The sequence below is a fragment of the Triturus cristatus genome, chromosome 8 (genome assembly GCF_964204655.1).
Source record: "Triturus cristatus chromosome 8, aTriCri1.1, whole genome shotgun sequence".
NCBI classification, from domain to species: domain Eukaryota; kingdom Metazoa; phylum Chordata; class Amphibia; order Caudata; family Salamandridae; genus Triturus; species Triturus cristatus.
In genome coordinates this window covers 1,461,184,662-1,461,211,566 of record NC_140591.1, presented here as the reverse complement: position 1 = coordinate 1,461,211,566, position 26,905 = coordinate 1,461,184,662, and the positions used below count along the sequence as shown (strand labels likewise).

Sequence of the window (26,905 nt, the reverse complement as noted above, 5' to 3'; positions counted from 1 at the left end):
GGCTATAGATGCTGGGGCTTTCTGTAAATCCTTGAGGTGCGCGTGAGAATTTAAAGCTACGTCCATTTAAACTAAATCCGAACAAATATTGGCTTTCCGGATCTATTGGGACGCTGAAAAAGGCATTCTTGAGATCAATTACAGTAAAGAATGTCGCTTCGGAATCAATAGCTGTCAGTAATGACGAGATATCTGGGACCACAGGAAATTGTGGCACAATGCATTTGTTTAACTCGCACAGATCAATAACCAATCGATATACTGGCGGGGCCTTTGGATCTGTTCGTTTAAGAATCGGAATTATCGGTGAATTACATACATTGGAGTCTGTTTCTACAACTACTCCTTGGGCAATAAGCTCGTCAATGATTTGTAGTAAAGCCACTACAGCATCTGGTGGTAACTTGTATTGTCGCATTCGTGGTAGCACCACTCCTGCCTTTAATGTGACTCTATATGGTGTAATATTCATGCAACCAACATCAGTAGGGCCTTGTGCCCATAGACGTGTAGGTAAAGTCTGCAGTCGGGGATCCATGTCTCTAGATACATAGTGACCTTTAAAATCGCGTAAAAACAATCTTACTCCTTCCGGAGAACAACATATTATAGCTCCTAGAGCTTTTAATGTTTTTATTCCTAACAGGTTTTCTGGACATGATTTAGTAAGCAATAAATCTGTAGTTCGGGTCAGAGGTCCTATCGTAAGTGGCAGAGGTTGTGACACTTCATTAACAATAGGTTTTCCTGAAAAACCAAGGGAAATATTTTGAGAGCCTGAGAGGGGTGCCCCTGGAACTTCACTACGTTTTATAGTTGTTCGACTTGCCCCTGTATCGAGTAAAAATTTTCTATCTTGGCCTAATAATTCACTGTGTACATAAGGTCCTTCTTGATCTACAGGTATCTCGATAAGGGGTAAGTCAACTTCCCTCTCTAGGCTAGTTCATGCGTAACGCTGATACTCAGGATATTCATACTGTGCGGTCTGATACATTTGTCGTGTTGTTGTCTGTGTGGCAGCAACAGGCAACGGTGGTGCAGCTGGCACAAACTGTATTGGCTGTTGTGCGGCTGGCATGGCCTGGGCATGCTGCAAAGCTCCTTGTTCATTCTGCTCTTGTCTAAATGGTCGTGGTCTTTCTTGAGTTTTACCTATGGTGATATTATGTTTTAAAACTGGACAATCGTGTACATAATGACCTGGCTTTTTACAATAATTGCATGTCCCTTTTACAGGTCCTGCTGAATCGGAATGTGTCATACCCTTTTTATGTCCTTCAGCTGGAACTGTCTGGGAAACTAACATTTTCATTTTCGTGTCTTTCATGCGTCTGTGTTCATGTTCTTGTTCCTCTCTAATTCTATTATGATGGTACTGTAACATTTGTAACATTTGTGATGGAGTGTTACCTTGCCAGGTACTCTCGAATTTTAATACTCTATTCTTTACTGGTGGCAGGGCATTTTCTACTAATTTTGTTACAAACAGATGTGGGTATGATTCGCTACTTGCTTTTATGCCACTATTTATACCAAAACATTTTTCAAATCGGGCATAGTAATCACTAGTGTCTTCATCTTGCTTCTGTTTACAGGCTGAAATTGTACCCCAATCTTCCTTTTTTGTAGTTAATAAACGTGGCAGTACCTGTACTAATAAACCTGGCAGTGCTTTAGTTTTATCCCCAAGTCCTGCTCCTGCAGTTCGGGCCTTTTCTTCTGCTTCTAACACTGACCATTCTATCTTTTGGTCTCCTACCTCCCACTCTTTTTCCTTGAGTTTCTCATAAATGCCAGCAGGCATCAATACCTTTAATATTGTCATAATGTCGGGGTAGGTATACTCTCCCATGAGTAACATGTCTTTAATTTCTCGGTGAAAACCCGCTGGATCTTTGTCATGACTGGGTACCACTTTCTTCATTTGTAACAATTCTATTTTCGATATGGGCGTATATACAAATACGCGCTTGAACTCGTTGTCCTCGCCTTTTATTGGGTGCACTTCTCGTAAGGGATTCTGTCTATCCATGTGATACGTTGTTCTTTCTTTGACGGGCAATGAGACATGCTCTGCGCATACAAAAAGAATATACTGCTTTCTTGATTCTAGAATTTCTTTAATTAATTTAGTACCTGCACCTCTCCATTTATTCATAAGCAATTCAGTCAGTATGTCAGGTAAGGGACCAGGGTCCGAATGCTGACTTCGATATAGTATAATGAGTTGTTGAATCATATAAATCCCAGCTAACCTCTGTTCATCTGGGGTAAGATTCAGAAATGTGCGTACTACTGTATCATCACTATATTTTCCGGGACTGTCCACCCAATGGACAGCTGCCCTGGCTAAATCTTGTTCATCCATAGAATCGAGAAAATGATAACCCCTTCGTTCTCGGAGTAGTTTGTCGGCAGTTTGGAACGAATGCTCGTTAGACCTTATATTAATTATAGGTATTTGGAAATTCCTGTTATTATCTGGACATATCGGACGTATTGAGTCAGTAAGACGTCTATTATTATTACAAGATCTTCTTCTACCTACATAGGCTATGGTGTCTGACTGTCCTGTGGGCAGTCCTGACCCTTCTTCCTCGCTTTGTTCGAACTCGTCTACCTCTAATCTCTCTTCGTGTAGGCGCTCTATTTCTTTACGGATCTTACGGCACATGGCTATTATACAATTTTGTTTATCATGTCTCCCTTCTGATATATTCTGGCTCCATCTTGTAAGAATTTGCATTGCTTCCGGGTCTACCCCCGGTCGGTCTTGATTTCTGATCACACAGTTTATGAGGAAACGTAACAGTTCCCCCTGTATCTCTACTTTCTGGTATTCCATAGCTCTGTTAATACATTCTGGATCTCGCCCTGTTTGGACAAAATGATATATTTCATCTAGATGCGCAGTCATTCCTGGTAACTTCCCCAAATACACTGCGGCTCGTCTGATACGCAATGATGCCAGGGTCATTTCGTCCTCTTTACCGGGCACAGGGTCATATCTGCAATCTATAAGAAGTTCCTTCAGCGTACGGGCACTTATGAGTTTGGGTGTACGTGAATGTGCTGACTCTTGAAAAGTAAGTTTATTTATTCTGGGCGGCGTAGAAAAGATATTGGTAGCACCTCCCGTGGCCCCATCTGGGGTGTCGGGTGTGAAAGGATTCGTCGAACGTGACACAGCAACTACAGGTGTGGACACAGCTATAGAAGTAGCTGTAGGAGCGGATGCAGAAACAGATGTGCTTGCCAGAACTTGTGACTCGATTTGTTGCTGTAGGGATACGGGTGCTGGATCTTGGCGTTGGACCTCCCTGGTATGCGGTCTATGCGGGGCGGAATTAGCATATTCGGGAGCGGCGTCATCTAAATATGAGGAAAGAAAAACATCTTCTGCGGTTCTAGGATGCCCCTTAGGATGTACCTTTATTGGGAACAATGGGGGTGGCAAGTCTTTCGGTATCTCTGGAGTAGCCTTAGGTAATCCTTCGGCCAGAAGGGGATACATACCATTCATAAGGGCGTTTCTTTGTCTGTCTACTTGTTCTGATTTCACTCGGATACCTTCCTCAATTAATAGATTTTCTCGAACTTTATTTGAACTTTCTTTATTCTTTTCTTCCTGTCTACGTGCTTTTTCTGTGCGTCTATGAGATTCTTTACGCCATAACTCAACGGCGTCTTTCTGTGACTGTCTGACTTTCCTTTTCCATAACTCTTCCTCGACTTTCATGATGCACTCTGCATCCCAGGTTCCCGCTGCGGGCCACCTCTGACTTTCTGGTAATCCCTTGGTGTAGTCTACCCATAAATCAAGAAATAATATAGCGTCTAAGCCATGTTTGTGATACATGAAGTGCCCTGGAGTGTCCCTAGGAGGAATAGGGACAGCTTCTTCGAGGACCCCTTTTCTAGTAGTGATCTGTCTTAATTTCGAAAAGAGCGGCATATTGAAAACTGATCCGATACTTAATCTTGAACACACTTAATACAAAAGCACAGTAATGAACAACCATTCATACCACAATATGCAGGACGTTTAACACATTGAACATTAAACATTAAAACATTTTTAACCTTTAAAATAACCAACAGTGATGATCGTCTGCATAACTAATCACCAAGCTTAATTCTTGACAATAACTAGATACTTCGGAATACTTGATATACTGCTAAACAGTACAGATACACTGCTAAAACAGTGCAGACCGGATTTGTGTACCCAAACCCGTCTTGACCGGCACAACCTATGTGCACGTCAGAAATGCCTCCCCAGCAATGGTACTCACCGGGTAGCTTCGGAAACGGAAGGCCTCGGTAACTTGAACTTGAAACGGACTGGACTCGACTCGACTCGTCGGACACTGGGCTTGACTTTGAACTGGTGGGTCTCTGTATACCTCGGATCTTGCTCTCTCAGCTAGGCTCTGGTCGGGATACTTCGCACTTCTCACCGCCTCGTCTGGGTGTTGATCGCAGTCTCAGTCGCCCCCGCTTGACCGGAGGGAGATACAGGAAATCCTGCTGGTACGCGTTATTGTCCGTCCAGCTGTGGCAGGAGACCGGGCCTGCAACTCACCGCCGGCGCGTGAGATGAGAAAGTGTCCCTATTCGGGCGCCATTCATGTGGTAAATAATTTTCCTTTACCGGGACTGAATTTGATACAGAAACATAATAAAACAGCTCAGTAAAATGAGAGGCAGAATCCGTGGTATTAGAGGTTCGGAATGGGCTTTATTCCAATGAACGATTATAATCGGTTGCTCCAGGTTCCATCACCACGGAGGTTCAGGAAGTGAAGTACATACATTATTGACATGAAATGACTTTTATAGATCATACATTACAATGAGGCGAATGCAGTAGGCGTAACAATTGATAAGGAAAAATGACGACATATCTGCGTAACCAAAAAATGGGTGTAATAAGGAGTAAAAAGGAACATAATTGGTTATGATGTCATATATAGGTGGATCTATAAGATAATACTTGGCATAGATGCGTGCGCAGCAGTATGACGTGTGATTGACGTGCAACTAGGGGGTGAAGGGGACTTGACATTTAGCTCTACATGTGGAGACAAGAAGTCTGGGGGGTCAAGTCAACCTAATCCCAAATCATATCTAACATCCTATGTTTAAAGAACTATGTTATCCATAAAGAAGGACTCTCGAACAGAATCTATTCTATACTGACTGTGCGTGCGTGTACAAGCGTCTAAGTGTCTACACTGAAAGCGAGGGGGTAGGAATATTCCATGGTAACAGGGCTATGAATTACTTGCATGAGGGCAGAGAAGTCGAGCCTTTTGCTCGGTAGCTGGAAGGATGTTTACTTAAACTACTAGACAGGAATGCATCGGCTGAGGGGGAAGCAGATAACTCGAAGGCGAAATACAGTTCTTGGCAGAGAATAGGCTGATGTCAGGCTTCGTGAGCCGCGCAGAGAATGAGACAAAGTTCATGGTCACAGATGCAGGCTCGAACTGGAGTTTTCAGAGGCAGAAAGCAAGAGGAGTTTGATGACAGAATCAGGGCCTACTTGCCTGGACTGTAAAATGGCATAAGTGAACCATATAAAGCCGGTGGCCTTTCATATTTAGGAATGGAATATCCGGCCTAGTCATGGCGGATCTGACAGAGGGCATGTTGACGGTGGACGCACATGTATTTGCGTCTTCATAACTGGAACTGGAGGGAACATGCATGTACTTGTGACATGCACATAGAACCGTTGGGGTCCAAGATAGGGGACATAACTGACCAGAAAAATCCATATTTCCACACCCTGCTAATCAGGTTTCCATTTCCAGATCTCTTTCCCAAAACTGTACAATTGTTTGCCCCAATTAGCTATACCTTGAGCATTCTCTGCACGTTCCTAGTAAATGGTACCACTGGTAACTAAGGCATGAGGTACTAAAGAATGGTCTCTAAGGGCTGCAGCATGAATTGTGCCACCCTAAGAGACCAGGCACATGCAAGCTGCGTGTTTTGGTGCAGACAAAAGTGAAAACACGACATGACACATCCCTGTGTGCCAAACCCCCCTAACGCTGCATGTAATATTTGTAAGTCCCTGCTACAGCAGGCCTTACAGCTCTAAAATAGGGTGCTTAATATTACATGCAAGGCCATACCTGCATGAACAGATATGCCCCTGTGCTGGTCAGTTCCATTACATCCAGTGCAAGTGAACAGGGAAGCCATTTTAGAACATGTGCTGGAAACTGATGAAAGCAAGTTTCCCAGCTACAGGATGGCTTCACTGAAAACAGGGATGTTTGTTATCCAACATCTTGTATTAATAAACCCACACTGATTCAAGGGTTGGATTTATTAATACATGCACCCAGAGTACACCTTAGAGGTGCCGACTGAAAACCTACCAGCCCCCGCTCTGTTAGATGACTGGATTCTGCCAGCCTGCCATCAAGACAGGCAGGAAAATTAGCTAGTCATCTAGTCACGCCCACCCCCAGGATAGTACCACCCCTAAGGTGGCCTAATCTGAGGTGGGCACGACTTTTCAGGGTTAGCCATATTTGTGTTGGCAAATTTGGGAACTCTGGGACAGGGATATGCCCACTTCACCCAGGAAGTGGTCATATAGGGTAGGGGATTCCCTAGCAAATCAGATCCTCATGACCTGAAAGAAGACTGACACGAAGAGTTGCTAAGAGCAAGAACTGAAGATCTAGCTACTGACTTGGTCCCAACACTGCCAGCCGGCCTGCTGACTTCGACAATTGTGCCAAAAGTCCCCAGAGCCCAGGAGAATTGCCAGTACTTCTTCCCTGCATCCTGCAGGCACCCAAAGAAGAACTGAAAGGACTCTGGAACTGCCAAAACCCGACGCCTAAAGACACCACTGCACCCGTCACTCTAAGCACTAGTTGAAGTGGGCCACCAGTGTCAGCGTGGTCCCCCAGCCCACCAGAGACTGAGTCACTGTGGTTTTGCCTTTCATGGACCACTGACATCGTCAGAAGGCTCTGCACGCAGTCCCCCTCTACCGTAACTGCTCCCGGTAAGGAAAATCTGATGCCTAAAAACACCTCCGCACCCATCACCTTTGGGCTGTGGAGAAGAGGACCAAAGGTGTCTTTACGTCCCAAAGCATTGTGAGGCCTGAGCCCTCCCTGTTGATTCAGCCCGACTGGCCTCCCAATCAAAGCCTGCAGCCTCTTTACGCAAAGACCGATCCCCATGTTATGTTATGTTACGTCATGTTAATTTATTTTTATAATGCGCACAGCTACCCAAAAAGGGTTTCCCAGCGCAGAGCTAGAAGGAGACTCTAAGAAAAAAACATAACGGAATAAGAAGGTTATTGATTAAACAGCCAGGTTTTTAGCTGTTTACGGAAGTTTAAATACAAAGATTCCTTACGCATTGAGAGAGGGAGAGAGGTCCACAGATGTGGGCCGAGATAGGAGAAGGAGCGACTGCCCATTCTTGCAAGCTTGATTCTGGGAATCTCAAAAACTTCCTGAGTGGAGGAGCGCAATGAATGAACGGGTTGGTGAAGACGCACCAAATTTTGCAGATATTTAGGTGCAGTACCATTCTTGATTTTTAACATATAGCTCAGGGCCTTGAACTTTGTTCGATTTTCCACCCTGAGCCAATGCAGATCTCTCACGGCATTAGAGACAGAAGACATTCTAGGAATTCTGCAGAGCAGTCGCGCTGCAGAATTCTGCACCGTCTGAAGCTTGCGCATCACATCCTTGTTGATACCCAAAAAGAGAGTGTTTCCATAATCCAGACGTGAAGTTACCAATGCCTGGACTACAGTCTTTTGGGTGACAGCAGGGAGCATCCAAATTATTTTTCTTAACCACTTGAGAATAGTAAAACAAGTGGCAGCAGTTTTTAGTGCATGTTGTCTCATTGACAGTTTGTCGTTCATGATAAAACCAAGATTAAGGACATGGGAAGAGGGCACAGGTAGAGGTCCCACTTCAACAGGCCAGGGTTGAGGACCCTCAAAGATCTGCATTTTTTCCAAAAATAAGGACCTCCGTTTTTCCCCGTTGAGCTTGAGCAATTTAGATTGCATCCAGGATGCAATATTGCGCAGGCCCACTTGCAGGGTAGACGGTCCAGAACTTTTTTCTGCCGATAATAAAAAGATGACCTGAGTATCATCGGCATAAGAAAAGAGCGACAGCCCCGCTTCTTCCGCAATCACTGCCAGAGGTTGTACATAGATATTAAAGAGAAGCGGGCTTAGAACTGAGCCCTGTGGAACCCCATACTGCGAGGAATAGACTTTAGAAGAAGCCCTAGAAGAAAACACTTGAAATATACGATTAGATAAAAAAGAAGACAACCAGCCAAGTGCCGATCCCGAAATGCCTAGGGATTGTAAAGACTTAATTAATACGGTATGAGAAACCGTATCGAATGCGGCACTTAGGTCAAGCAGTATCAATGCCACTGTATTGCCTGCATCCAAGCGTTGACGTACCATTTCGGTTACGCCAAGAAGGGTTGTCTCAGTTGAGAATCCTGCTCTAAAACCAGACTGAGAGGGGTGTAAAAAATTAGAGGATTCGACAGTCAAAGACAGTTGAGAATTCACATGTTTTTCCAGAACTTTAGAAGATACCAGATGAAGAGGAATAGGCCTAAAGTTGGCAGGCTGGGAGGGGTCCGCATTAGCCTTTTTTAACAAGGGTAGGACCATTGCATGCTTCCAAATCGGCAGCATCAAAGCCTCGGCAAGCGAAGCATTAAGTAATTTCATAACGAGATTCAAAGATGGCTGTTCAAATTGCAGAAGCACAGAAGCCGGAAGAGAATCAGCAGGAGAGCCCGATTTAATACTGGCTAAAATTCTTGTAAAAGAACTTCTATTAAGAGGCACCCATTTTTCTAAATTTGTAAGAGGAACAGCCCCAACAATGGGATCTGGGACAGGAATGGCCGGGATTGGGGATGCTAGCTTAATTCCCTCTAGTGTCAGATGAATTTGTTCTACTTTATTTATAAAGAAGTTAGCAAGAGTGTTACATTGCAATTCATCCAAGACAGGAGAGGAAGGTTGCATAACCGAGCCTGCTAGCTTCTTGACCATAGCAAACAGGGTGCGAGGGCAATTCTGCGCCCTCGAAATAGTAGAAGCAACATACTCTGCTTGAGCTGTTTTGCAAAAAGTTTGGTATCTTTTTAATAACATTTTATAAGTGCATTTGGATTCAGGGGAGTAGTTCTTCCTCCACTGTCTTTCCATGACCTTACACTTACTTTTTTCAATTTTTAGTAGCTCTGTAAACCAGGGAGCCGGAGGTCGATGATTATTCAACTTTTTTACAGTAATCCAATTGTAAATATTTTCCACAGATGAGGGTGATATAGAATCAAAATAGGGGACACTATTAGACAATGTTAGATTACATTTTTCAATGTCCAATTTCCCCCAATTCCTGGATTGACCTAGTTTGCCTAATGGCGGCAGAATCGGGTTTACTAAAGTTGTAAGTTCAAATTTAACAGCGAAATGATCTGACCAACATAGGGGGAGCGCAGGTGGGCAATTGATATGAGACAAATTCGAAAAAATAGGGTCCAAAAAATGTCCGGCGAGATAAATTAATTGCAGAGAAATCTGCAATCAGTGTCCTACTTGCAATACATTCATCATTTTCCAGATGAAGATTTAAGTCACCCAGGACTGAGAAATTAGCCATTTTGAGTAAAAAAGGGGCTATCAGATGAAGGGAGTAGAGACCCCCAAGGACCAGCTGGTCCCGGGGATCGGTAGATTAATACCCCAGACAAAGTGAACTGAGCTGTAAGAGTAAGTTTAAAAAGCGCAGCTTCACAGTCAGCCAGAGGAAAGTCCTCAAATTTACAAGAATAACTTCTTTTAAAAATGATTGCTATTCCTCCTCCTTTCCTAAGTGTTCTATCTTGTCTCACTATGGCATAGTTATCGGGTAGAGCAATAGCCACATCCGGTCCTGAACTTGCATTTAGCCAAGTTTCAGTTAAAAAGATTGCATCCGGTTTTTCACTGTTCAGCAAATTAATCATCTTCCTTATGTTTGGGAAGAGAACGACAATTAATATTCCAAAAATTATAACTTTTTTTGTTGCTTAAAGTGTGACCAAAATTTTGCTGGAAGGTAAGGCCATCAATAGTAGGACTACCATAAATACTCAACTCCAGAGTACTAAAACAATACTTGCAGCACACACATGAGTTGTTCTCCTCTGAGGGACAAAGTATATTACAGTCAGTACCAATCTTACCACGTAATCCAAGCAATTCTTTGGAGGAATATTGTATCAGATCCGCCTGGGGAGAAGCAATTTGGGCATAGCTCGTGGCCCCTGGTCCTGGTCGGTCTCGGACGGTCGCAGACGGTCTTGCCTTTGTCGCGGCATTGGCGCAGCCGCTGCAATGTGTCTGCTGCGCGACCGGGCCATGGCTTTTAAGTGCAGGCAGTGAACGGGCGGCGTGCAGCGAGTGGAGCGCTGACCTCCGTCAGCGCGTGGCAAATCCAAAATGGCCGCCAGGGACGAATTGCGTCCCGAATAAAAGAAAAGTGCAAGCGAGATTCGCACACCCCCAAAATGCAATACCCACTCAGAATTTAGCAGCACAGTAATCGCTCCATAAAATAAACCAAGTTTTTTCTAAAAAGATTTCTCCACAATTAAAAACTTTTCCTAAACTAAGTTAGCAGCAACTATCAGCAATTCCTCCCAAACAATTGTATAATTTTCCCGTTTCCCTTCACAGTCAGGAATAGTGCAAAAGTTTATCAGAGCTCCTTACAAGCGCAGCGCGACCAGCCCAAGCCCCTTAAGTGCAGGCAGTGAACGGGTGGCATGCAGCGAGTGGAGCGCTGACCTCCGTCAGCGCGTGGCAAATCCAAAATGGCCGCCAGGGACAAATCGCGTCCCGAATAAAAGAAAAGTGCAAGCGAGATACGGAATTTAGCAGCACAGTAATCGCTCCATAAAATAAAACAAGTTTTTTCTAAAAAGATTTCTCAACAATTAGAGTAACATTGGGCACCCAGCGCTCTTTTGCACTCCTGCTTCCGTCTACCCTAGTACCGCTGGTGGTGTTTTGCTGGGGCAGCCTTGGACCTTGCCCACCACTCACCTTAACTCCTGGAGATTGGTCCCGTAAGTCGCTGTACTGTACCCGAACGCTGTACTTGTTCTTCCTCCCATAGGATAACAACATTGCAGCTTCTGAAAATTGCAGTGTCAGCTTTTTAAATACAAAAGGGTTTCTTTTGAAAAACATACCTACCTAAACAAATTGGTTCTGGTGCCTAAATATATATAAGATGTGTTATTTTTATACATTGGTGTGAATCTCCTTATTGAGTCATGTCTCACTTATTGACTATTGTGTGTAATTATGACTGTCTAACACACTCCCCCCTGTTAAGCCTAAGGCTGGTCGACTACACTACCCCCTAGAAGAGCAACTTGAGATTGCTAGAGCAAGCCCCCGCCCTCTAGGAAGAGAATACCTGGACTCTTTGCACAATATACCTCTTTTTGGTATATCATATAAAGAGCCCGCTTCCAATATAGGTGGTGCAGCGGTGGGGTACAAGAATAGGCATTTGCTGTACTGCATGATTAATAAATGATTTCCACTAAGGAATGCAAAATTGTCATTAATTTTAAAATACTTTTGTCGATTTTTCAATTTTATTCTAAATTACTTAAAACCTAGCTGTTAGGGCCTTGTGCCAAGTCTCACAGTGAAACTGTTTAGGAATTAAAATGTATCAAAGTTAGTCAGGCTCTTCAGAAAGTGCTTAAAGTTTTTATAGTTTCTGAAAAGGTCACAACTACTTTAAAACTATGTCTGGTGCAGGACCTTTCAAGGAGCTCAACCTGGTACCCTATCAGAACCCTAGGTTGTCTCAAATTAAGGAGCTCTGCAAAGCATGGAAAGTTGCCATGGGGCCCAGACCCACAAAAGACTATCTGCAGCAGTTGCTTGCAGAAAATGATAGGACCATTGCAGGAAAAGAAGCCCCCTGGGGAAGAGGACCCTTAAGTGGATGAAGTGATACCGATTCCAACAATAGTCCTTCAGAAAGCAACACCACCGCGAGCACTCTTAGTAGTTTCCCAGAAGAAATAGATAGTGAAGATGCAGATCTTAAGAAACTAGCTAAGAGGATAGTATTAGAGGCTTCACTAAACTCCTGGCTATAGAAAAGCAAAGAGCTGAGACGGGACTAGAACTCATTTCTGGTGGCAGCAAAATCATAAATAGGGATAAGGATAAAGCGTTCAACCCTAAAAATCCCCTAAGTTATTGTCCACGAATACTCGGAGGGTGATGATATCACAGAATGGTTTACAGCCTTTGAGAAGGCTTGTAAAATTAGGCCGCTCAAAAATAAGTACTGGGGCTCTCTTCTCTGGTTACTGCTCTTGGGAAAGTGTAGGGATAGGCTCCTGACACTGAATGAGGCAGATGCTGCGCCCTATGACCTCATGAAGAACACCTTGACTGAGAGCTTTGAACTGAGGAATACAGGATCAGGTTCATGGAGATTCGGAAAAACCCATAGTCAGACCTGGGTAGATTTTGTAGACTTTTCAGTGAAGACACTAGGTGGCTGGTTGAAAGATAGCAATGTGCACAACTATGATGGGCTTTATACTTTAATATTGAAAAAGCATCTGTTGAGTAACTGTATTCCTGAGAAATGTCATCATTGCCTGGTAGAACCGGTCCACTTTTTCCTCAAGAATTGGGGAGAAAGGTAGACCACTGGATCAAGACAAGAGTGACCAAAACTACCACTGGTGGGGTCGACCAAAAGAAGGGGGGTTGCTACCGCCCCCCCCAGGGAAGGATGGTGATCAGTCCAAAGATAAAAGCAAAGAGTCCTCTAAAGGCCCCCAAAAACCTATTCAGGAGGGTGGGCTCAGAAACAATACACAGTCTAAGGTGATCCAAATTAGTCTTGGTCGCTTGATTGTAATACCAATGGGCACCTAACTGGAAACCTTAACTTTCCCAACAAAAGAATTCATCTAGTGCATCTTCAGTAAATGTAGTGGTAAGCCTTCAGATGGGATACAGGTGAGCCCTGACCATGTCAGTGAGCTCAATGAAGCAAATTTAGTCTCACAGGGTGGGGTGTATATAGCTTCCATGGCTGTCTAGCCCATTAGCATGGAGAAATACAGACCACCACCGCATATAAAGGGGATCAGAGTTGAGCACTGAGGAATACAGGTGCAAGTGTCACTATGGTGACTGAAAAACTGAAATCTCCAGGACAGTATCTGGCTGATGAAACATTCACAGTCATCAATGCTGACAACCAAACTAAGGTCCATCCAATGACAATTATGTCCTTAGAATGGGTAGGGGTTACTGTCCAGAAGAGGGGAGTGGTATCCTCTGCAATTATTTGTAGTCTTCAGCATGGGCTGACGTCAAGAGAAAGACCTATGCAGGTAGCTGGGTATATATGAATGGTTGTGTGTAAAAACGAGAGCACAATCCAAAGCCCAGGGTGGAAAAGAAAATGTGGATCCTAGAATAATGGCCCAGTCTTCCAAAAGAAAAGGCAAGGAGACTGGGAAACCAGCTTCTGAACAGGGCTAGAAAAATCAAAAAAATCTGACTATACCTGCAGGTCTAGTATCTTCAAAAATCTACTCGACCTAACTGTAGTGCACTTGACATGTGTGAGCAAATATGACAAGTTAGCAAGATTTAAAAGGCATTTTTATTGCTCATTAACTTTGTGAGCAATAAAGATGCCTTTAAATCTTGCTATCTTGTCACATTTGCTCTGCTTTCAGAGACAGAAGTCAAAAGTCATTTTTCCTTCCTACTTGCCAGAAAGGGCGAATAGGACCTAAAAATAGCTTGCCCTAATTAAATATGGCTCGCAAATGCGAGCGGCCGAGTGGATTTTTCGAGCCCTGCACCAGCTCAGTACCCATCTCCTCGGAGAGAAGACCTGTCTGCCCCAGAGGGAACGGAGTCCCAGGAACTTGGGCCTTACACAGCAGAACTCATGGGCCCAGGGTGACCTTCTAGGTAAGATCTGTGCCAGGCACTAAGGGCCTGTCCCACTCTTAAAAGCCTGAGACAGCAAGCTGCTGATCAGGAAAATGGAGATATAAGTGGCTCCCTCAGAACCTATTGAGATGAGGGATTCCGTTACAATGAGACCAGAGACTCAAAACCTGGTGCCACTAGGAGAATGGTAGTGCCTCAGCAGTATAGAGTTCCTGCCCACGTTGGGTCATGACATCCCCTAGCTGGGCATCTTGGCCAGGCCAAAATATGGAGTAGGTTAATCACCCACTTCTACTGGCCAGGTATGTTCCAGAAGATGGAGGTTTTTAACTCCTCTGGCACCTGTCAAGCCAGTGGTAAGACAGGTGGCCACCCAAAGCCCCTCTTAATCCCACTCCCATTGGTTGGAGTTCTCTTTGAAATGGTAGGGATTGACATTCTTGGTCCCCTAGACCCTCCATCTGCATCAGGGAGCAGATTCATACTGGTAGTAGTGGATCATGCTACCTTTGTTCCAGGATGACTGAGTACATGGAACATGCATCCAAAAACCTTGAGGCCAGCCAAGAAGTCCAGAAGCTCTGTTATGCCCAAAAGGCTGCAATGGTGGAGTTCCAACCTGGGCAGAAGGTGCAGGTGTTGGAGCCTGTGGCTTCTAGGGCCCCCCAGGACAAATGGCGTGCATCCTACCCTAGCCTAGAAAGAAGAGGGAAGGTCGCCTATCTGCTGGACCTTGGCTCTTGCAGAAACCCCAAAAGGGTAATCCTTGTAAATCGGCTTAAAGCCTATCACAACATGGCTGATGTGGCCATGCTGATGGTTGCTGATGAGGATCAGGAAGAAGAGAGCGAGCCTCTCCTCGACCTCCTCTCCAGCAGTCCCGAAGATGTGCCAGTATTTGGAGTGATCTTGTCAGACACCCTCTCTGCCCAACAGCAAGCTGACTGCAGGCATGTCCTGGGGAGTATGCTGAGCTCTTTTCTCTTACCCCTGGTCAAACTAGCTGGTGTGTCCATGATGTGGACACTGGTGACTGTCTGTCAAAAGTAAACTGTATAGAGCAAGTAAGGGAAAGCTTCAGAGCTGAAGTCAGCAGGATGCTGGAGTTTGGGGGTAATTGAGCCCTCTGAAAGTCCCAGGGCCAGCCCAGTTGTCTTAGTCCCCAAACCTCGCCCTCCAAGATGCAAAGAAATAATTGAGGTTTTGTGTGGACTGTAGGAGTCTCAATGCTGTCACAACAACAGATGCACACCATGTCCCAAGGGCAGATGAGCTAATTGTCAGGCTAGTGTCAGCCAAATTCCTAAGTACCTTTGATTTGACATCAGGGTACTGGCAAATTTTTCTGACCCCAGGAGCAAAAGAAAAATCTGCGCTTTCAAACCCTGATGGGCATTTTCAGTTCACTGTTACGCCCTTTGGACTAAAGAATGCCCCTGCCACCTACTGAGGTTGCTAAACAAACTCCTTGCTGGGTTGGAGGCTTTTAGTGCAGCTTATCTTGACAACAATATTGCTGTCTGTAGTTCCACCTTGCAGGATCACCTGATCCACCTTGGAAAGGTTCTTGAGGCTGTGCAGAATGCAGGCCTTCCTATCGAGGCATGCAGGTGCCAGATAGGGCAGGGCTCTGTTGTATACTTGGGCCACCTTGTAGGTGGAGGCCAAGTCCAACCCTTGCAACCCAGCATCTAGACAGCTGTGGACTGACTGGGTAGCTCCAGCCACCCAGATTCAAGTCAGGGTATTCATGGGCTTGACTGGGTACTACAGGAGGTTTGTGAAAGGGTATGGTACTATTGTGGCACCACTCACAGAATTTACCTCCAAAACTATGGCAAAGAAGGGGAACTGGACAGTGAACTGTCAAAAGGCTTTTGACACTCCGAAGGAAGCAATGTGCTCAGCACCCATACTAAAAGCTCAAGAATATGCCAAGCAGTTGCTAGTGTTGACAGATGCCTCTGAACATGGGATAGGAACGGTCCTATCTCAAACTAGTAATGATGGCATTGACCAACCTGTTGCTTTCATTAGTATGAGGTTACTGCCCAGAGAGCAGTGTTGGAGTTCCACTGAGAGGGAAGCCTTTGCACCCTGAAGAAGTTGAGGCCATACCTGTTTAGCTCTCACTTCCTTGTTCAACCTGACCACAGGCCTCTCAGATGGCTAATGCAAATGAAAGGTGAAAGCCCCAAATTGTTGAGGTGGTCCATATCTCTACAGGGAATGGACTTTACAGTGGAACACATACCTGAGACTGACCATGCCAATGCAGATGGCCTTTCCAGGTTCTCCATGCCACTGGAATCAAGCTATCCTGGCTGAAGAGGGGTGAAACCCTGGAACCAGTCCTAGGATGCTTGTTTCCAGTCCAGGGAGGACCTGGCTTAGCAGTTCGGGCTGGACTGTTCCCATGAGGCACAGGGTCAAGACTGATTTGCATATGGCTGGGTTCAAACTGGAATGGCATGGTGAGCAAAAAAACAATGGATTTAGGCCCAGATCTCTGTACTGGGGTGAATGTATGACATTGTTCTGCATTCTGTCCATCAACTGTTGTTTTTGCACTTTCCAGGTTCTTCCACTTAGAAGATGAAGACTCGCTTGGGAAAGGTTAGTCTCACTCCTTTATTGGGTAGGGTATGTAGGAAAGTGCCCCTTTTTATATGGTCATCCCCACGTTCTGCCTGGTACTTGATGTGATTTCGATTGGAAGTGCACTGGGTCCCTACTAATCAGATCCCCAGTGCCAGATCTCTTTCCCAAAACTGTACAGTTGTTTAACCTAATTGGCAATACCTTAAGCACTCTCTGTAAGTCCCTAGTAAATGGTACCCCCTGGTGCCTAGGTAATTAGGTACTGAAGAAGGGTCTCTAAGGGTTGCAGCACAAATTGTGCCACCCTATGAGGCCCCTCACCAAACACATGCAAGACTGCCACTGCAGGCTGCATGTTTTGGTGCAGACAAATGTGAAAAAAACATGACATGACACACTTCCCTGTGTGCCATGTCCATTAAAATTGCATGTAATATATGTATGTCTGTCCTGCAGCAGGCCTTACAGCCCTAATGCAGGGTGTTTAATATTATATGTGAGGGCATACCTGTATGAAGAGAGATGCTCCTATGATGGTCAGTTCCATTACTCTCAGTGCAAGTGACCAGGGAAGCCATTTTAGAACATGTGCTGGACACTTGTGAAAACGAGTTCCCCAGTTAAAAACAGGGAGGTTTGGTATCGGACATCTCGTATTAATAAACCCACACTGATTCCAGTGGTGGATTTATTAATACATGCGCCTTAGGTGTGCACCTTGAAATTCTACCATCCCCTGGTGTGTTGGCTGGCTGAAGTCTGCCAGGATCGGGAAGGAGGAGATAATCTGAGGCCGCCACACGAGTGCGGTGGAGGCTGACAATTGCAGTCTGGAAGGTGGATCGCGACCATTTGTCGCGGGATCCTTTACTGATGTGGGTTGCAGGTATGAGGGACAACCGCAACCACTCGATTTGGTGTGATAAAGGAACGGGGTGAAGACTGGCTTCCCTGACAGCCCTGACGAAGTCGCCTAAACAGTTTGGCAACAAAACATGTTGGCCTTTCGTGGGTGAAAGTGGCCATATACGTGCCTTTCTTTTAACCTGAGGACACTCACGGCGCTCAATAAAGTATGTTTTGCATGTGAGTGGTACCCCATTTTAATTGTGAGAATAATTTTTCTCTTTTCACAGTTGAGGACCAGCGAGTAATACATTTTCAGTGTCGTTTGTCACATTTTCTTGATTAATTTCTTGTTTGATTTCTCACCTCTGAGGAAGTCTAAGCACACACCCGCTTTTTTCTTTTTGGCCACGCAAGCAACCGATGATGATAACGTTGGCATACTGGCGATTACCATCCAGCAGCAGCTTGTGTTTGCATTTGTGAGGTGCTTTATGGCCTTTTCTTACACTTTTTTCTGCTTTCTTGTTGCACACATTTATGGTATGGTTTGAAACCACTCTGTTGTGTTTATGTGATGTGGTTATTGATGTTTTTCTTAAATAGAACAGTAAGGACCAGCAGGTTACGGGCAATAAGCTGGACCTGTGGGGGAAGTTGAAAGCTTCATTGGAAACTCCCTGTGGGTTCCAAAAATATAAGGTTCTCTGTTCGACAGAGGTCAGATCTGGCAGTGTTTTCTAACGTCTGCCAGCCTGCCACCAGAGAGAGTGTCTGACCGCCAAGGGTGAGAGCCTTTGCTCTCAGCAGGTCTGAAACCAAGCCTGTTTAGGAGTAGCGTGTTAATACCACCTCCTGCAGGATGTCATCAAAGAAGCCACCGCCTTTGAAGTACGAGTCTGAGCCCTTTGGCACCAGGACAAGTTGGAAAATTAGCTAGCCAGGAAGGCGGGCCCAACCCCAGGCTAGTTCCACCGATAAAGTGACCTAATCTGAGGTGGACTCGACCTTTCAGAGTTAGCCATCTGTGTATTGACAAACCTTGGAACTCTGGGACCGTGTTATGCCCCCTTCCCACAGGAATTGGTCACATAGGGGGCGTGGTGACTCCGAAGGTCAGAAGCCTATTGGCCCCTAACTCACACTCCCCTAATGCCCCTAAATTCAGTATTTAGGGGAGCCCGTAGCACCAGAAAATAAGATCCTTATGACCTGATAGATGAAGACGGATCTGAAGAGTCGCAAAGAGTAAGAACTTAAGATCCAGCTACTGACTTGGTGTCAAACAAGCCGGCCTGCCTGTTGACTTCAACAATTGTGCTAAAAGACAACTTGTCAAGTAGGTGCTGAGTCTCCAAGCTCGGGAGACCTGCCAGCACTTCACTCAGGACCCAAGAACTCCTGTGAAGCAGCAGAGTGCTTCCCTGCATCCTACAGGCACCCAAAGAAGAACTGAAGGACTCCGGAACCGCCAAAATCTGATGTCTAAAGAAACTACTGCACCCATTGCTCCAAGCCTGAGTTGAAGTGGGCCAACCATGTCAGCGTGGTCCCCCAGCTCTCCAGAGACCTAGTCCACTGTGGATTCCCGACGTCGCCTGCAGTCTCTCTACGCAGGCCCCCTCTACCGCGACTACTCTTGGTTAAGGAAAATCAGATGCCTAAAAACACCTCTGCACCTGTTGCCCCAGGGCCATGGAGAAGAGGACTAAAGGTGCCCCTACGTCACCGAGCATTGTGAGACCTTAGTCCCCCCCGTCCCCCCGTCCCCCCCCTGTTGGTTCAGCCCGTCTGGCCTCTCAGTCATACCCTGCAGCCTCTTACCGCAAAGACTGATATCCATAGAGTAACATTGGGCACCAGACTCTGTTTTGCACCTCTGCACCCAGCCGTCCTAGTGCCACTGGTAGTGTTCTAATGGTACTTCCTTGGACCATGCCCACCACTCATCTTAACTGCTGGAGATTGGTCCCGTAAGTCACTTTACTGTACCTGAATACAGTAATTGTTCGTGCTCCCATAGGATAACATTGCAGCTTCTGAAAATTGCACTGTCAACTTTTTAAATGCAAAGTATTTCTTTTGAAAAATGTAATTACCTGAATTAATTGCTTCTGGTGCCTAAATGTATATAAAGATGAGTGTTAGCATGGGAGAATTTGTGCTGACCCCATAGCTTCAGAGGTGCTGGAGGAAAGAATGGGAAATGATTTCTCAAGAGTTATCTGTTAGAAAGAGAATTGACCTGATCTTCCCTTCTGCTTTCATAAGTAGCGTCCTATGGTAGTTTTTTTTTTTTACCTTGGTAACCAGCGAGTGTGGAGGACCCATCTAAAACTGCCTCACAAATATGAGAACCTGAATCTTTTTGGTATTGAGCATCACCAAATTCCTGTTCATGTATGGACAGATAAACTGGATTGGATATTTTGCTGAAGCTCAGGCTTAGGACTGTAAAAACATAGTTGAAGAAGTCGTTGACTTCTGGAAGAGTGAGACTTTACAGCTTTCTATGAGGAGGATGGTTTAAGGCATAACATTTCAGGTTTTCTACCTCTGCCTCTGAAAAAAAATCTTGAACGATGTGGCACCTGTCCATCATTGGCAGTATTCGGACCAATCTGCTTCTCCTCCTCCCATGACTTCAGTTTGAGAAATTCTGTGGGGATGTGGGTGTTTGCTGGAATAACGTCAAATACAATAAAAGTGGAGAAAAAAATAAGACATCATTGTAGGCAGACTAGAACAGAACAGGTGTGGAGGGGAAACAGAGCATTAAAAGAGCAGAATGAAGGCTAAGGACCTGATTATGATTGGTGGATTGGATACTCGGTCACAAGCGTGACTTATAGTCTGTCCGCCGTATTACAGTTCCATTATATCCTATGAAAGTTGCAGTACGGCGGATGGGATATCCGTCACATTTGTGATGGAGTATCCCATCCGCCAAGATCGTAATCGGGCCCTGGGACTGAGCTGGCAGACCTCAGTGCCACACCTTAATCCTAAAAAGGTCAACGTTTGCATTCCTTGTAGTGTCCCAGTCTCGCACTTTTTTTTGTGCACAAAAGTGGGTGCTTGTGTCCATTTTTCCAACATGAGGGACTGGCAACACGTTTCATAAAATAGTATTTTTGACAACATTTCAAGGTGGTTCATGATATTACATGAAATAAAATCAGGCGATTTACACACAGGCATATTTTTTGGCCTTTAAGCTGTTTTGTTTTTTCTTGTGTACTGTGGGGCTGGCACCTCTAAGGGTTTCATAAATTCTTTGGTGCTACTCGCAGGATTCTCCATATTGTTAGTTTTTAGGTCAAGCCTAGCGTCGGACTGCTGTAGTAGAGTTTGGGAGAGAAGCCGCGCCCACTCTCCTCCCATATTTTTCATTGGTTTGTGTCATTGTCTTTCGTAAATGCTTCCTTCAGATTCGTTAATAGGCTTGTTAGTCCCTCCTTAGTAGTATGGCCTTGTCTTCATTTGCAGCCTCCCATGGCTACTGTCCCCTTTAATTCGGTTGTTACAGGGGACCTGTTATTTAGTGTGTAAGCACTATTTCCTTTATTGAGTTTCTCTTACTGCAGGCCGGACACGTGCTGCTTCCGCTGAAACCGCTTGTGTTTTTTTTTTAAGCAGCAGGGCCGTCCCAGAACACGGGCACCCTCTTTCAATCGGCATTATCTCGTGTCTGTTTCACCCCCCCCCCCACCCCCCCCAAGAAATACGGATTTAGAAATGATTAGCGAATTAAGATGTATGAATTCCAGGTAGCACATAATTGTGTCCTAACGGGCTAAAGCTGACAACAGCACATCTGTGTTACATGTCATCTGCGCTAACCCACCTGACGGGTTGTTTTCAAAAGCCTGTTTTATTAACACCAATACCACCAATATCACCACCAGCAATACCACTACCACCACCCCACCACCAATACCACCACCATCAATACCACCTCCACCAATACCACAAATACCAACAATACCAATACCACCACCATCTATACCACCTCCACCACCATCAATACCACCAATACCACCTCCCATACCACCACCACCAACTGAAGGGAAACAGTTTCCAATGCTTCTTACAGATTTCCCCTGAGGTAGTGGAACAACACATTAGAGAAATCAAATCTGTGTCCCCACTCGAACCCTGCCCACCCGCATTTCTGTAAAATATAGCGGAGGTGGTGAGCCCTGAGCGCACTGAAATTTTCAACAATATGTTTATATTGGGCATTTTTCCTTTGTTATGGAAAGACTCCTCCATACTGCCACAAAAAAAAGTAATCTGGACATGTCGATTCCTAACAGTTACCGCCGTATAGCTCGGCTGCCACTGCCAGCCAAAATAATAGATAAAATCATGAATATACAGTTAGTCAAATACATTCAAGAAAATGATTTACTCGACCACTCCCAGTTTGATTTTTGAAATGAGCACAGCATAGAAACGGCATTAATTAAAGCCACTGAAGAGATCAGGGCGGTGATGGACAGAGGGTGCTCGGCCGTCCTGGTTCTCCTCAATCTGTCAGCCGCCTTTGATACTTTGGTTCACAATCTTCTGCAGCAGCGGCTGGAAATGGTGGGGGGGGGGGTCAAGGGAGCGGCATGGCCTTGCTTTCCTCGTTTCTGAAGGAAAGGAGACAAACCGTGACATTAGACAAGTATATATCTGATCCATACGTCCTCCCATGCGGAGTTCCACAAGGATCATCTGAGTCGCCCCTTTGATCCGAGAGTTCGGTTTTAGTCTCACGTCTTACGCCGATGACACCCAGATAGTGGTGGCAGCATACAAACTTCAAGCCTTCCCCCACATTAGTTTCAGAATTGTATGAGGGAAATAAACAATTGGATGGGAAAACACTGTCTCAAGCTTAACTCTGAGAAGACCGAGGTAGTAGTCTTCGGAAACCTGCAACCCAGATGGGGCAACCTCTGGTGGCCGTCACAGATGGGTGAATCGCCAAAACCAGCTCTGAAGGCCAAACATTTGGGAGTTATGATTGATAATAAACTAACACTATCTTACCAGACAAATGCCATCGTCTCGGCCTCCCACTTTTTGATAAAGAAACTTAGGAAGATCTTACCTTACATCCCCACTGACTCTAGAAAGACGGTTCTAACTACACTAATTCAGTCAAAATTGGATTACTGTGATGGGCTCTACCCGAGTTTGCAGAAGCAATATCAAAGAAAACTTCAGACCGTTCAAAATGCAGCTGCAAGACTTCTGCTGAACATCCCAAAGCATGAATCATTAGCCAAGGAAATTCGCAAACTCCACTGGCTTCCAGTGGCACAACAAATTAAATTCAAGTCATTATTTCTAGCATACAAGGCACTGAGCAATACAAGACCAATATTTCTTAGGAACCTCTTTGCCTGGTACGAACCGTCCAGACGGCTACGTTCCACAGTGCTAGACTTATGAAAGTTCAGAGAATACGGTCCTCAAACTGGGGCGGCCATAGCTTCTCGTATGGCACAGCAAAACTCTGGAACATGCTGCCAATGGAGCTCAGAAGTGCAAGCTCCCTCACCATCTTCAGAAAGTGGCTAAAAACCTGGCGATTTCAGAACTAGATGCATCGGCTGGGCTTACCGCAATCCTAGCACCAAGACACCTCAGAGTATTTGCGCGCTCTATAAATCCTACTAACATAACATACCACCACCACCACCACCACCCCCACCAATACCACCTCCACCAATACCACCTCCACCAATACCACCTCCACCAATACCACCACCACCACCACCTCAGTGCCTCTCGCTCACTAGTAATAGCAGTGGCACTGTACAAGGCTGGAACTGCAGCCAAGACCATCCCTCCCTCCCTCCATGCCTGCCATTAGGCACAGCCTACCCTGCACCAGGAGGTAAAGCCAGGACCCTACTACAGCTGGAGTGTTTTTTATTAGGCCAAAGATAGCAATGACATTACGCAATGCAACACTGCACACTCAAATCATGGAGAGTGCAGGAAATAGCCCCTCCTCTCGTGCTCTTCCTCGTGAGCCGCGACAGTGTAATCACAGAGCAAAAGGTGTTGGAGCTCTTTGTTAGTGTTTATAGCTCGGATCATATGTAACTCTCACTTCACACTTTGTGTAGTTTACAACACTTAAGCAACTTCTTCACTGCACTATTTATCACTACTTTGAAGACGTTGCAGGCCGGTCTCTTCCTCTGATATTTACAACTAACAAGCGGTCAAAAAGGCCCTATGTTGCAATGCAATAGGTCTCGCATTTGCGAGAGTTTAAGCTATTAGTTTCGTAAATGACAATGCCTTTTATTTATGTTTTAAAACCCAAAACACAAATAAAAGGCATTGTTATTTACAATGCCAATAGCGCAAACTTGCGAGAATGCGAGACCTATTGCATTGCAAATGCTGGTTGGTGTTGCCTCCTCTCCTTCCTGGTAACACCCAAACTCACTAAAACCGACAGGTATGAAATCATAGGCTTTGTCTTCACTGGAATATTTCTCATATAATAGTGCTCAGTATTCCTGAGGCTCTGGTTGACATAGTAGATTTTTAGTATGGGGATATTCACAGGCTTGTTAATTGTATCGGGGAAGCATGGCATTTTGTTGGTGTTGAACCAAGTCTTGTTCGCCGTTGAACATTATCTCGCAGGGAAATAACAGCAAAGTTAAACAGGTTTCATGGTGTCTAAAGGACTGATAGAAACTCTGCACAGCGAAGTTATTCACCCTAATTTTGAACGTAGATTAGCGTCATGTAGTCGTTTTTATTTTTATATATTTTTTTTATTTTTTAGTGTGAGACAATTTGTCTTCTTTTAAAAGAACAATTATTTCATTGTAAACATTTTTCAAGACCATTTTCAAAGCTAAATTATGTACCCCAACGAGTGTTTAGAGGGACAATTGTGTATCGGGTAATGCACCACTGAACTCTGAGATTAGCCAAGACTTCCTGGCCTGGTGCCGCATACTTCTGCTACGTGCTCCTTGGATTTTTGAACAGTATTTTATCCTCACATGCTTTACCTTTTTCTGTTACCTACATATTTCTATCAGTTTTGTATTGCTTTCTGCATATGGGATTAGTGTCCGAATGTAGGTCATTTGTTGTTTGACAGATTTAACAAAACAAAATACCACATTGCATTGAATTTGAATGACTTATTTTCTCATTACATGTTTTCAGAATTGGAGGCATATGCCGGTGTTATTAGCGCTTTGCGTGCTCAGGGGGACCTCAGCAGGGACAAAAAAGATCTCCTGGGAGAACTCTCCAAAGTTCTTAGGTAAGGTGCATGTTTTTATAGGTCATAGTGGTAATAGAAGTATGTATCTTCTTATGTTTGGTATTGCTACACCAATGCACCTATAGGCCTTTTAAGGAAAATGGTGTTGCTAAGTGTCTTCTTCAGATGTAATACACTGTAATTAAATGAGGACAATGCAGCTATATACATCAGATCTGGTGTTGGTATTTGAGGAAGTCTGGTGTTGTCTGTGGCTGACTTTTCTTTTCAACATAATATCCAATTAATTGGGGTGGGGGCGATAGGATTTTAGCTGCACGCGGGTCACTAGGATATGGCTAAAGTATTGGTGGTGTGTGTGACCCCCCCTCCCCCCCACCCCTCTTTTTCTTTCTTTTATCAACATCCTTTCCTTCTCAGGCTTTCACTCTTTTCTTTATTTGTTTTACTTTCTCTCCCTCGGCCCTGGAGTGTGAGCTACACCTAGATAAATTGCACGAACCCTGCTTTTGACAGGCCCTCTTTCCACCTTGTTTTCACTCTTCCTGCAGTAGATAGTAATGAGTAACTGTTGTTGTTCATGGTCTCTCATTTTCATGTTTTTGTAGCATATCCACGGAGAGGCACCGAGCAGAAGTGCGAAGAGCAGTCAACGATGAGCAGTTGACGACCATTGCACACAAGTGGGCTCATTTATCATTTCGTGTTTGTACTGAATTAATGATGCGAATGCTTACTCTGACTGTATTACTAGGTTGGACCTTCTAAAATTGCACTCTTCATATCTAAGTAACATGTCTCCTTATAGATGTGTTTCTCTTTATGGGATTGTTTGACGGATGGTCTCTCTACTGGGCCCTAAAGTCTTCAATAGGAAAATCCTTTCTAACCTGTTCAGCGTAGACTGCATGTTTATTCACTCTTTTGTTTCATTCTCGTTGCATTACAGAATTCCTTAGTGGTTAAAGAAGATTTGTTTTATGTAGCCGCTATCAAAGTGTCAGGCCAATTCTCTGGGGCCTGCATAACTCGAGGATAGGCAAGGCAATCGGAGTGTTAGTGCTGTCTCTGAAAATGCAGAAACCAGATACTACTGTAAGCTCAGTGAAATGTCAAGGCTCTCGGTGTTGGACTTTAACAATCAGTGAAGGGGAGGGTCAAACAGGGAATGCTTATTCTTGGAGTGTGGGGTGGAATACCTAGTTATCGTTCCACTTGTCTGTCACTATAAATTGATTGTCCATTTTATTCTTTTGTAGAAATTAGTTTTATTATCTGGAAGCAAATAAACTCAGTAACTTCAATAAGTTGTTTGGATTCAAAACTGTTTTTGACTATGTATCCTGGTTACTCTCGAAGTTGGTGTGCAGTGGCCGTGCACAGTTATTGACACTTGAATAGTTGAGCTGCAAGAAGTTGCAAGTTCAGGACACACGGACAGTGCATGGTTATCAATCTCTTGAAGTGATGCTGGAAACAGGCACTGGTGCGCTCACAATCCTCTTCGCAGAACAGGATCTGGCAATGTAGGTTTCAAGCACATGCGCTGCTCGCAATCATCAAGCACAGACCAGAGTGCAGCAATGCAAGGTTCTGACACATGTAGCTCACATGATCTTTGTGAAGAGAAGATGATGAAGTATACAGGCACGCAAGGGAGGGCACCAGTCTGCTGAGGAGCGATTCACATTACCTGATCTCTGCAGGTTCTCATTATAGTAGAGACATGATGAACGCTGCCTCTGGCGGAACAAGTAGTTTGCTCCACGCCAGGCAGTCTACCTCCTTGTTGCTTGCACAGCAGAATGCTTTCACAGCAGTGGTGATATGGCCCTTACCACTAAAAGTAAGACTGCAATACACTGGCCCTTGGCTTCCTCTATATTGGTGTGCATAGCCCCGGAGTGAAAAAAGAAATGTTTTACGTGCTGGAGTAGCCAGGTTATATACTTTTTGTGATAATTTTTTTTTTTTTTGGTAAAATTTTATTGCACAGAAAAGGCAAAAATAAGAACAGCATACACCGTAAAGGTAACTTACAGGCTTGTCAAGGCACCAGCGATTTGTACAAGCACATTCACATCAATTAGATACAAGGCAATTCAATGTGTGACATTAATTCTATGGCGACTAATTACCCACTTTACATA

At 44.7% G+C, this 26,905-nt stretch overlaps 1 protein-coding gene across 7 annotated transcripts in view; it reads left to right on the top strand.

The window, feature by feature from the left end:
• Window positions 1-26,905, top strand: part of EMSY (EMSY transcriptional repressor, BRCA2 interacting) — a 402,733-nt gene that overhangs the window by 41,720 nt on the left and 334,108 nt on the right. For all 7 annotated transcript variants that reach the window (XM_085623273.1, XM_085623278.1, XM_085623276.1 and 4 more), the window contains exons 3-4: window positions 24,695-24,794; window positions 25,364-25,438. In XM_085623273.1, the coding sequence (XP_085479399.1) occupies window positions 24,695-24,794; window positions 25,364-25,438 (175 nt within the window). The remainder of the gene's footprint in view (window positions 1-24,694; window positions 24,795-25,363; window positions 25,439-26,905) is intronic.